Source organism: Rhea americana, unplaced genomic scaffold, assembly GCF_003343005.1.
Source record: "Rhea americana isolate MKP2758 unplaced genomic scaffold, rheAme1 scaffold_76, whole genome shotgun sequence".
Taxonomy (NCBI): Eukaryota; Metazoa; Chordata; class Aves; order Rheiformes; family Rheidae; genus Rhea; species Rhea americana.
In genome coordinates this window covers 842,929-855,867 of record NW_028186934.1, presented here as the reverse complement: position 1 = coordinate 855,867, position 12,939 = coordinate 842,929, and the positions used below count along the sequence as shown (strand labels likewise).

The 12,939-nt window shown below is 37.3% G+C and overlaps 1 protein-coding gene across 3 annotated transcripts in view; it reads left to right on the top strand.

The window, feature by feature from the left end:
• ECT2 (epithelial cell transforming 2) overlaps positions 1-11,709 on the top strand; it is a 28,717-nt gene extending 17,008 nt beyond the window's left edge. For all 3 annotated transcript variants that reach the window (XM_085322282.1, XM_085322280.1, XM_085322281.1), the window contains 8 exons: positions 911-992; positions 2,034-2,112; positions 2,297-2,416; positions 4,497-4,635; positions 5,534-5,688; positions 7,713-7,820; positions 8,950-9,096; positions 10,872-11,709. In XM_085322282.1, the coding sequence (XP_085178408.1) occupies positions 911-992; positions 2,034-2,112; positions 2,297-2,416; positions 4,497-4,635; positions 5,534-5,688; positions 7,713-7,820; positions 8,950-9,096; positions 10,872-10,961 (920 nt within the window). In that variant the 3' untranslated portion in view covers positions 10,962-11,709. The remainder of the gene's footprint in view (positions 1-910; positions 993-2,033; positions 2,113-2,296; positions 2,417-4,496; positions 4,636-5,533; positions 5,689-7,712; positions 7,821-8,949; positions 9,097-10,871) is intronic.
• Positions 11,710-12,939: the final 1,230 nt, after the last annotated feature.

Genomic DNA, 12,939 nt, shown 5'->3' with positions numbered 1-12,939 from the left:
AAGACCAATTACTGAATAAAAGCATACTTTTGGCTAAATTTCGGTTAGTCATACATCTGACTGCAGCATGCAGGTAGAGGAAAAGTGTACTCTAACTTTTGTCTTTTCAAATATATCAATATAACTTAAATTCACATGCAGCTGATGTAAACTAGAAACAAGGCTACAATTTCATGTATCCCACTTGGTATGAATCACTTGCTATAGTAGTGATTATTWAAAAAAAAATCTTAACACCTTTTCTTTTAGTTAGAAAAAGACTTCTATGTCTTCTCACTTCAGGGAAAATGGCACATGGTCTGCTTGATTTTGAATAGTTTGGGAGTTGAGCAGTGTGATGTGTGTATGGGAGGGTATGTTCTGATGAGATCCATGGACAATTGCTGCTTAGCCTACTTCACCGCTTAATCAAGACTGTTTGATCTCTAAGATAGCAGTGATTTCTTCAGTTATCTCCTTTGCATTATGGTCTAAATAGAAATTTTTTGTTTCTTTTGAGACGCAAGTCGGGTGGGGAGAGGAGGGAGTAGTGTTGGGGCTGTGAAGATAATGCTGACTTTAAGAGGCAAGTCTCAGTTGATAATAATGCCTATAGTGGGCCATCTTAACTGGCTGATTATGGTACTGCCTAACATTCAGCTAGACTTATCTGGAGGCTGGATACTAAGTGTTCAGCATCAACCTACAAATACAGTTGTGCATATGTAACTAAACATGTCTGTGACTGAAGAACACTCTAAACTGACCTTTGGTGGGCTTCAGTGGTAATTCAGAGGGATGAAATAAGCTTTAAGTGTGAAAYTGTGTAAACTTCAAAGCAAAATGTCTTTTTATTTTTACTTTTCTATATTCTTAAGGTCATTGGTTTTTAAGGACCTGAAAACTTATTATGCTATTCTTAAAATTGTAGATCTTAAGAAGCATACAGCAGAAGAAAACCCAGACAAAGTAACTCTAGAGAGAGCTATTGAATCATTAAAGGAAGTGATGACGTAAGCGATATTCATTTTATGAAGCATATTGCTAGATACTATAGCATACTATTATAGACTTATTGATTCTTTGTATATTGTTCTAACTTGGAGCATATTTTTGTCATACATTTAGTCTCCATGTAAGTGTACGTAATCGTAGATGTTCTTCAGAGTGTTGCGGCTGCCGTGATTGTTAGAGGGATTCCTCTTCAGAAGAGTGGGTAGAGGGGAAAGATTATGCAAGACTTAACCTGTATCTCTGTTTTACCAGACCAGTCTCCATTTTGCCACTGTCATGCTCATTCTATACCAGAGCTTTTGAAGGAGCCTGTGGTGTTGGTACCCAGTACTTTTACTTGAACAGCTGCTGACTTGAGCTCAGCATGAAGTTGAAATTGAGTTTGTTCTGTTCTAACCCTTTTATTACCATATATTCCCTCTATAGTGGAAGAAGTGTTGTTGTCTTTAAATCTTTAAAACTGAAAGGACGCACTACTGGTGGAAGATTAGTCTTTTTTGTGGTTCTGTCCTGGCATCACTCCACCAGTTAAACAGCTTCGGCTTTAAGCTAGTTAAATAAGTCTCACCTCTTTTGAAGTGTAACATATGCTTCCATCAATGAGACATCCTTTGTTATTTGGCAAATGTTTAATTTAATAACAAAACTCTTTCTAATATAATAATTATACTTGCACTTGATCCTTGAGCTCAGTGAGCTGTAGCCCTGGCTTGGGGAAAACTACAGGATGTGAAGAACTATATTGGATTGGTCCCTAGTTCAAAATCTGTCTGTAAAATGTGTATTAACCAAACAATATATTAGCTCTGATTAAAACGCGCAAGAGTGGTGTTCTAGATCTGAAGTTTCCTATATACTCAGCATATGGTATTTGGACATTTCTTTCTAAATAATCAAATGTGGTTGATTTGTGTTTTTCATTACTGCTGTATGAACTGTATCTCTTAATGTTCAGCTTCATTATTTTTATACATCCTTAATATGATACCTTCATTTAGTGCTGCCTAATATGGAAAATAAATATAATATGCTTTTCTCAGACACATTAATGAAGACAAAAGAAAAACAGAAGCACAAAGGCAGATCTTTGATGTTGTCTATGAAGTTGATGGATGTCCAGTAAGTAAATTCTCTGAAGCTGCGTACCTGTAAAATGATGGAGCGCTAGTTTGCTCCCTTTGCAGAAGTACTTAAGGTTATAAGGCAATGATACTACTTAAACAGGTATCTTGGATTAAGTTGCAAGTGGTAATCTCACCCTTGAATTAAATACTTAATGAACTTTTTTGCTTCTATCRTATAGGCCAATCTCTTGTCCTCTCACCGAAGCTTGGTTCAGCGTTTGGAAACTGTTGCACTCAGTGATGACCTCTGTGACAGGGGAGAGCAGGTCACACTCTTCCTGTTTAATGATTGTCTAGAGGTAAGATTACTATGTAAGTACAGCTTGTGAATTGAATTACAAAATGCTTGATGCTAAACAATATAAACAAGTAAAATTTAGAAGCATTGTGAAGTATAATTAAGTCAGGGCAATCTAATAGCGTAATGTACACCGATGTTGCTTTTATAGTAGCTATTGTATAAGCCAACACAAGCAGCTAGTCAGTTCTGGATAACTGTCTTGCAGCCAGATCAAGAAGTTGATGCTTAAGAGCAATCAAAGGCCTTCTTTTCTAGAAGGGATTAACATTGCTTCCTGGAAATAAGACTAGTACTTCTAATGTGTTGTTTTGAAAACTGACATCATGGATGACTGATGCTTATTTTGCCAGTCACTAAACTTTTTCCATAGATAAATGCAAGAGTAGCATTTCTGCATTGTACACTTGTACAGTCTCCTGTGAACAATAGAAATTAAGTATCTGTATGCTTTCATGCTCTGTTCAGAGCAGAATATTTCATTTTCAAAGTATTAAACTGCTTATCTGAATTGCACTTTGAATACCATACCAGTGGATAAAGAGTGTTGGAGTCCCTGCTTCAGTAGCATGTTGATCCTTTTAAGGTTTATTTGTATTTAATATGAGTAAAATTAGAAGTAAGATGATAATGGGCCTCTGAGATAAGCCTATCTGCTTGTGCTTAAGACTACAGAAAATAGTAGAAGGCACATATAAAATGTCTGCAGCAGGCAGTATGTCAGTAATTGCTGTTAGGAAGAACTAGGAGGAAGAGTAATCTAACTGGGTTTTGGAGACTTAAATGGAGAAATTGAGGTTGTAAAAGACACTGGTAAAGAACCTGTTGTCTTCAGCAGTAAAGAATGTCGGGGGATTTGTAGAAGACTACTCTAAATCTGAAATCAGTGGTTTAAGCATAACTTAAAGGTAAAATAGCTTATTGTTCTAACTAGTGATGAACTCTTCCTGGGAGTCAAATTGGTGCAGTTTCCATTCCTCATAAAGGAAGAAAAGGAACATGAAAACATTTTTAATACAGCTTCTCAGCTTAGCTCCTGTATAAGCTATAAGGTGTGGAGTATAGCTGTAGTAAAATAAAAACTGGCCAACAGGCCTCTGCTGCCCAACCCAAGCAAAACTCACACAACTTGATACAATTATTGCATGACACCTGGTTGTGATTGAGATTGCAATACTGTTATAAATAAAAACAATAGAATTACTTTCCCTTCAAGTCATTTACTTACCAATGTAGATCTCTGTGGCAAAAAAGACTGGAATGATCTAATTTGCTGCTGCAGCACACTATTGAAAAAGTATTTTTTTTTTTAATAATAGCTATTTTACATGTAACAACTTTTAAGAAGATATTCAGGGCAGGTCTGTCCTGTGAATTGGCTCAACTTTATCCTATGCTTATCTTCTGGCAAGCCTTAGGTGTCATCCCTTGATGCTTGCTTTGAATTCCTCTCTAGAACATCATGCTCTCTGTTGTACCTTATGCAACTATCACATGTTTTTTTCTGAGTAGGATTACTGGGCTCTGTTAGTACATCCTTTTGGRAAAAAAGTGCTGCTTTTGTTAAAGCCTGCAGGAATTCCTGTGCAGGAAAACACATGCTATTTCCTATATTAGAAAGGGCTTGTATGCACAGGCAGCAGCAAGTGGTTCTTCTGGGACACAACACAGCCTAAATTGGTTCATGTGCACAGACAGTCCTCTGGTCTGCTTAAATCTAGACTGCCTTGTGGTAGGTTTCAAAGGGCCTTTCCTTGTTCTGCAGGGTAGAATTGAGATTTATGATCCAAAACTGCTTTGCCTCTGACTGTTTTCAGAGGTGAGGGTATTGATGCTAAGTAGCAAGTACTGTTGGGCCACTTGAAGACTTGAGATTGTGAGTAGTGAGGTAGGTGAGCTCCATAAAGATTTGTGTGATAGGGTAGTGTGATTTCTTTAGAGTTGTGGGGTTTTTTTTGTTTTTGTTTTGTAGCTAGGGTTCCTATGCATTCCCATATACTAAAAAATAAGATTATAGAGGGGAAACAAGACATTAGCAATACACCTTTAACTTTAACCTCTCTCTTCTGCTTTAACCACAGATTGCAAGGAAACGGCATAAAGTTATTGGTGCTTTCAAGAGTCCCCATGGCCACAACAGGCCTCCTGCATGTCTCAAGCATGTTGTCCTCATGCCTCTCTCCCAGATCAAGAAAGTGCTAGATATCAGGGAGACGGAAGGTTTGTACGATTTGAAGTACCGTGATAGTTAATAAAAACTGCGTTTCAGAGTGTAAAGGATGAAGGTTTACTGTCATCGAAGAGAATGCTAAGCTATAATTGTGTTGTATTCTACATGTGTGGGGTGTTTTTTGTTTTGTTCTTGTTACAGTATAATACTTAGTTTTACTTTGAGACTTACGTAATGGGAACCAGTCACAGCATACCTTTTACTAATTGTTACAAGCTTGAGTGTGTGAAAATCTTGGGAGAGGTCAGCTACTCTTTCTTAGAGTAGCTTTCTTAAAGATTGCTTTTCTGATGCATCCCTTCTGAATTTGAGATGGTGCAGTCTCATTTCTTGACTGTGTTCAGCACACTTCAGCTGTGCTATAGAGGAGTATCAGCAGTTGATTAATCTTTTGCCATCAAGTAAGCAACATATGTCATATTTAAACAATAAAATCATTGTAACTTGATTACTTTAGTATGTCATACTTAATACAGACTTCTTTGTTGTTTACCCATTTTGYGAGACAGGAATAAATGTTGCTCACCTGGTTCTCTGTCGGTAAAGAAATCTGTGTGACATTTCATGAGCTAGAAAATGAAATTGACATTTACTATTACATCGAGTAAGATTGACTAGTCTGCAAACTATATCATGCAAACTATTTGGTGATTAAAGTTGCCAGATTGCAGCCTTTTGATACATGAAGGATGTGGACAGAACACATAGCAGTTTTATCACTGACAGTAGCGCTGTTGGGCAAGTAAAAATAAATCCTTGCACCAAGTTGTTTTGCTGCTATGTCTAGTACCAGACCGATGGAGGGATAAGTCTTCCAAAGATTTTTATTTCTAGGTTTATGTGAAATCTCATTCTTTGTCGTTGTCTTGTCATGTTTTTAAACTGTAGATTGCCACAAAGCTTTTGCCTTAGTTGTGCGGCCACCTACAGAGCAGAACAACAAGCTACTCAGTTTCCAGATGACAGCTGAAGAACCTCCTAAAGAAGACTGGTTGAAGACGCTGTGTCGGCACGTGGCTAACACAATTTGTAAAGCAGATGCAGTAAGTGCTCTAGAGCTATAGCACTGGTTGAAAATGTTCTGTGTTGTTTTGTATGAAATACAGGAAGTTCAAGAACTTGTTAATAGTAGGCATGCTCCAGCAGAAGTAGAGCAGAAAACATTTGCTCTAGCATGTCTGCAACTGAGTAGTTTAAGTGGAGCAGGAAACAGACTGGAAGTTGGCTTCTGCAGAAGCTAATAAGTATTTAAAATGAAATCGAGAATCTCACTCTTCTGTACTGCAGACAAGTTTGTTTATAATTTAAGGTCTGCACTGCAAATCTATAGTAGAGCAGGTCTAAACAGAATTACTTTCAGCTTGCTTCTTGTACTGTTTCATTGTACTCTACCATCCCTGCATTAAGAATTGCATATTTTGAATTACTCTTTTTGTATTAGGTTGACTTTGTTTTACACCTTATCTGTCTTGACACCCTAATATAAGAGATGTGAAGCATCTTCCTCCTATAAACAGAGGCTTATAACCTTAAACAGGGAAATAAAGGGGGCACTGGCCTCCACATGTATTAGAAGCTAAGTATGTGCTTTCCACAGCCAGAAAACTACTTATCTGAAGTATAAATCCCCCCCCCCCCCAATTAGGGCAAGAGACTTTCAGTTCATGTTTTAATTATCCCAGAATGTATGTACATCAGTCATTTAAATTTGCAGAATATAACTGCAGTACATGCAGCTGAAACAACTTGCACTTAGGACAGAAATGCTTTATGTTCCACTTTGTACTCTCATTGTAGAATATTTGGCTGTCTGGGTTTTTAAACACATGCTCATTTCAAGAGAGGTAGTTGAGATCTAAGCAAAATAGAACAAAGATGCTATTTTAATATCTTACCCAGGAACTCATGAATAAGAAGCTTGGGTTTTTGCTCTTCCTTTACTTTTTAAATATCAAGTGGAAAAAATATTGATAGAGTGTTAATTTACTTCCGTTTGGCTAAATCACTCATTCAGTGTCTCTTCTGATAAGCATAACAACAGAAAAGAGTGGAAAATGATTTTTCTGATGAACATTTAGTCTCTATATAATACCTGTATATCTATTCCCTCTTATATCTATTCCCTCCCTCATTCAGAATCACATGCTAACAGGTTGTAATGTAGTATGTTAAGTCCTGCTAATTATAAATTTCTGTGACTGCCTCTTTGTAGCAACTGTATCGTACTTCTGTCCTGCTGGTTTAAACGTTAAATTGAACTTCAGTTAAAGCRTGCCCCTTTCTCGTCCCTCGGTTTTTATGGATGTTTCAAGAAGTCTGTTCCCGTGCAAGAGCCAGAGAGGTTAATTGACTGCCACACGGTGGCAGTCAAGGCTTTAACTCTACCACTTTGTTTCGTAGTAGGAAGAGCCGTATAGCTCACTCTGTGGTAGGCTTATGCTTTCAAAGYAATTTTTGAGATGAACTATCCTTTCTTAAAATAAAAAAAAATAAAAAGCCCTCATCAATTTCCTACCCCCATCACTTTCTCTATTCCCCCCCCCCCCCCCCGTCTTTCCCTCCCTCTTTTTTGTAAGTAGCTAGAAAGAAATTGCTTTGGACATGCTAGCATTTAAGAATGAGGCATGAAAAACTTGTGGGTATTCTGAAACATCTGCTGGTCTTAACCTGAAAGTTTTAATCGTAATATTTGACAGCTGAAGTTATCAAGATTTCATTTTGAAAGAGTCAAAGGTGTGCTAGAGGGCTAAAGGGATATATATGTTGTTAAACCCCTCAGGCACACTTCAGAGCTATTACCTTTATTTTGGTCAATGCTGCATTAGAGACCGAGTCAAACCAAACRTAAAACTGATGGATGAAGTGTTTCCATAAACAGACTGCACCAGTAGCTAATCTTGTGAAATGTCACAGAAGCAAATAGCTACCTAACTGTATGTTATGAGTTAACAATGGAGAAATATGACAATTTAAACCCTCTAAATTTGACTTAATGAGCTAAGGAACGATATTTTGACAAGAGCTGGCATTTTTTTGGGACCATTATTAAGGTGATTTTTGTCTACAGGAAAATCTCATTTATACGGTTGATCCTGATTCAATTGAAGTAAATACTAAAGATATGGACAGCACATTAAGCAGAGCATCCAGAGCAATAAAGAAAACATCAAAAAAGGTAAGACACTCTGAAGACTGTATTTCTCATTAAAACTTGCTATAGTCTGAGAACTGTGCTAATGTTCCTGTTTCAGGCATTTTGTAGGACTTAGTGACAGGAAAAACTTAATCTGAGTTAAAACTCAAAGTATAAGCTCCTTAAAGCAAGGGGGAGTGTCTGGGGTTTTGACTGACTAATTTTGGAGTATGTGTATATAGTCAAGTATTATGTATTATGGTCATATGCAATATGTAGYGGTTTCTGAGTCTGTTAGGGAACTTATTTTCAGTTTAATATTTTGAATTTTTTAAATGTAAAACTGACCCCAGCTCTAATTACTTTTAGCATATTGAATGAATTAAAATCTTAAAACTACACAGAATTACCTAACTTTAAGTATCTTCAAAGGTAGGACTTCAAAGGTAGATAGTGCATGTCCAGGGTAATAAAACAGACTTCTACAATGCCATGAAGAAAGCGTGGAATGTTGGTCTCTGTGGACGTATACACTCCTATGCATATGGCTTATCTGTTCTTGACTACCTGACCAAAGAAGTGCACCCTATTCTGCTGAAAGGGTCTGCCTGGGGAGGTGGGTGAAAGGTTGCCTGTTTGCTTGTTGCCTTGGCTGTGCTCTGGGTCAGGTTCCACTAAAGCTTATAGATGTGAGAAAGGGTGACTGAGTATGACACAGCAAGGAGGAAATCTGCTCCCCATCCTTCTTGGCAGCCTTCCAGAAGGCTCACTATGTTCAAGATGATRATACCATTTCCTAGAGAAAACTGTAGAGGCTGCTATAGTCTGGAAGCTGCAGAAAACTAAACTAAAAGCAATCTAACAGAGGGGACCTGGCTTTACAAAACCTGACCTCATTTTGGCCTCTTCCCGATTCTTTTTTTTTTTTTTTCCCAAGCATTGCCTTTGTATTTGGACAGAAGTGTGAAGAGAAGGGGTGAGGAGGAGCCTTAAAATTAGAACTTGCAAGGGATGATTTTGCTTTTGATATGGTCATATTAAGGAGGAGGTACCAAGTGCTTCTGGCTTGGGTCCTGTCCTACCAATTTTCAAAGTATGAATAGAAGTTTATTGTGGTGGTATTGTGGCCTGGGTTTTGTCAATGTATAACAATGCTTGTCAAACTTCTCAGGTTACAAGAGCGTTTTCTTTCACCAAAACACCAAAGAGGGCTCTTCGAAGGGCTTTAATGACACATAGTACAACAGAAGGACGAAGTCCTTGCTCAGCTAATGAGAGTTATATAGGCAACCGTCTGACTAGTACATCGTCRTTAGCGGTAAGTGATTTGGCTATGCAGACCAAATAAGTAACCTTAAGATCACAATTATCTTAATGACTGATGCAAATCTCATTCTAACAGTCTTAAAGTAACACGTCTACAAATTAGTTTAAAAAATTCACTGTGGATCTTGAGTAGCGTCATTTAATAAGGTTTAACATGCTGAGAATACAGAAAAATCTGCTGTAAATACTAGAAACCAGGAGTTACCTTGTACAGTAGAGCTGGAAGTTTGTCAGACACATGTATCCTCTTCTGAGCAAGTGAGACACTCCCACGGTGCAGTTAGAAGTCGTTCATGATTTTTATCTTAGGACAGTTGTGCACAAATGTGGTGTACATGAAYCCTGAATAGTATGGTGAAAACATCAGTGAAAGTAGTGAGATGACATTGAAGGTTAGAAGAATACAGATACTGCAGCCTAAGAATCTTGAGAAACGTGAGTGAATTGCATCCTCCATATGTATCGAAGAAAATCTGGTAAAATGCAGTCCTCGTCGTGTGCCTGCTACTGATTTGCTGCTCTTCTCTGCGCCCTTTGCCCAAACCCTATTTCCTAGTACAGTCTAGTATAGCAGACTAGATCTGGAGGGATTTTTTTCATTGTCTTCCTTTTCACTCCTAGTATTTGAGTAAACAATATGCTGAATAAACATACATTCATAAGCCTGTAGTTTGTAGGACATCTTGCTCTTGGGCCTTTGTCCTGTGTATTTTTCTCTAACTGCCTAGCATGTACCATAATACAGGCGGTTCGGTGTGCTTGAAGTGCAGTGATTGGATTGGTACAGTATAAAGATACTGCTCTTGTCTCCCACTTGAGGTAGGCACGTGGGAATGTGAATTAATAAGAGGGAGTGAGAGAAGTATCGCAACAAATCCCCTGGCTTTAAGGGTGGTGGTGGGGGGAGTGTCAGTTTTTTTTTCTGCACTTGCACTGTTCCACTCTATTTAACTTGTGTAAAACCCATTTTGACTGAATCATAAGATTGGGTCAGAGTAGAAAAGTATTTTCAAAAACATTGTTTTACATATTATGTACAGGCCAATATAATACCTTAAAACGAGAAATGGGAATGGTTTCAAGACTTGAGTGTAGTAAGCACGTGTGTGTGTATGTATACATACATTTATATAATGTATATTAGCTTCCATGAGGGAAAAAGTGAGGCTTGGATTTCAGGCCCCTTGAGTTGGGGGAAATAATCCCGTCTTGAATAAGAAACTAAAGCTGTAAGAAACTTGTCTGAGTGAGTTCATTGAGAGAGTTGAAGTTGTTACTAAGATAATTGGGGGAGCAGTAGGTTTAGCTCAGTTGGTTTGAGCGTGGTGCTAATAACGCCAAGGTTGTGGGTTTGATCCCTGTATGGGCTACTCCTTTGAGGGTTGGACTAGATGATCTYCAGGGGTCCYTTCCAACCTTAGCGATTTTATGATTTGTTCTGTTTGAAGTGTGTATATATAATAACAAATTTAAAAATATTTTTTTGCCCCTCAGAACAAAAACAAGTGACCTTAGGTGTTCTGGTTGTTTCCTTGTTTAGATCAAATGTTGTACCTCTTCCTAATTGTGGATTGCTTGTCCATCTTCTACATATTTATCTAATTCAAAATTCAGAAATGCTGAATCATTAATTTTAAAAGTTTCTAATCTTAAATTTCTTCTGTACTGATACATTCCTTACACTCTGCCTCAAGGTGGAAGGATGACAACTGCAGTATTGACATAGCGATAATATATGACCAAATAACTTTTTTTTTTCCCCAACAGGGTGTTCCTTCTCCTTCCTTGGTCAGCCTTCCTTCAGTCTTTGAAAAAAGGAGTCACACATTAAGTCGATCAACAACCCACTTGATATGAAGYAGTTTTAAAATGCAATGCTATATTGCAGTGACTGACAAGCAGCTGGCTGTTCGAATGACCTGTTACTGACATTAATGGTACCTTAGTCATTAGCACTTAGCAACAATTAGCAAAATGTTAGATAACACTAAGTTAATCACAAGGGGTTTTTAGTTGTATTGAAGCAGATCGGCTAATCAGTGGAACAAGCAACTTGGTCTTTATTTAAGACAAAGTTCTCTTGCACAAATCTATTTTCTCACCAGCATAATGGAAGCGTTTTCTTTCATTAAAAACTATCCCCTCTAGGTAATAARCTAGTTTGTCAGATTTTGAAATGAAGATGATGCTCATTTAACATATCACTATTTTGGATGACCCTCTTATGCTTGCCTTGCTTCAGCAATTGGCTGAGCACTCTAATACCTGAGCTGTTGATGTCTTCCGTGGAGATGCGTGTTATACTACCTGACCTTTTAAGTATGACAGTTGACCTGTTGTACAGCTGCTTATTCCAGATATTTTGTAAATGTAGCTGTTTATAAAGAAATAGATTCTTATTTGAGTGATTCGATTATGGTCTTCTGCAGTCTCACTGTAACACAGTGGTAAGTTATGTAGGTTTATTTGAACAATAAGTTTAAAGGCCAGGACTAGCTTTGACTACCCAAAGTGATTCAGGACAATTCAATTCTTTGAAGTGGAAGTCCTAGAAAAATAATTATGCTCTGTGTTGGGGGGTGTATGTGTCTTTTTTTTTTTTTTCTCAGAAACAGCTGTAACTAAAAGGAACTTCCAAATACTTGGTTAACAGTTCTTTATTTAATACATGAGACTATTGGTGTGGAGCTGAAACTTCAGGATCTGGTTTTGATGTGTTAAACTTCAGGTATATTGCTACTAAGGCTTTTATTCGAATTGCTGATACATTAGTGTCTTCACTCACACCAATGCTTCTTTCATCTCCTCTCAACAGCTGCTACGATCCAACACCATCTCAACAATCATCTAAATATGTATATTTCTGCATATTATTAACGGTTTAGCTGTCTGTCTGTATTAGGAGTTCTCAGCTTCTGTTTTTTCCTTTTGTCTTTTTTAACCACCACAATGCTGTCTTATGTCTATATGTAATTAGTGATGCTTCCCAGTATGTCATATTTTGTCTAACTGCTTTTTATATAGCTGTTTTTGCCAATCCAAGCAATGTAAATAAACTGTTTAAAATAACACTGCTTATTGTTTTGCTAAACAGAATTCTAGAAAAGTCAACTTTTTTGCATAAAAATGTTGTGTGTGGCTCTAGCCTACAAATATATTCCAGCTAGCCATATAGCTCTAGCTAGTAATGTATAACCTAGCAGACAAAATCTACCGGAACAGACCATTTTTCTTTTCATACGTGCACTATTTTCCTCCCTTCTCCTCGCCTCTCCTTGCCCATGGATAACAGGTCCATRGGGTGGGCTATTTTGTCCTTATCCACTCAAAGCAAACATCAGTGATAAATATGCACTGAACTTTATCCAATTGTCTGTAGGAAATAAATAATTTAATAAATAATATTATGAAAAATCAACTATAGCTGTTGAATTCTATTTATTTTTTGGAACCTGATAAACTCCAGGATAAACAAGTTCTTGCAATTTTTTTTTCTCTAATTCAACTTTTTCCAAGCTTCTGTTTAACTAATACCCTTTTCCACAACAATTGTAGRTGTACTCACTTTTTGCATAAGGACTAAATGACTCTTCTTGTGCTGTAAAAACACTTATGCGTTATAACACTTCATTTACTTAGCATGTAAGTATAGGAGATGGTGTTGCTCTTAGTCTTCTGAAATGTAGTCCTAGCGAAAACTACTGCAAAGACTATTCTCATTTCAAAATATGAATAAACTGCTATAATATTTGAAGTGGTTCAGTGAGCTCCAGTAGGTACAAAAATGAAGTGAGGGTTTGGAGAAGTAAACTGGTTGATTATGTTGTAGCTGTAG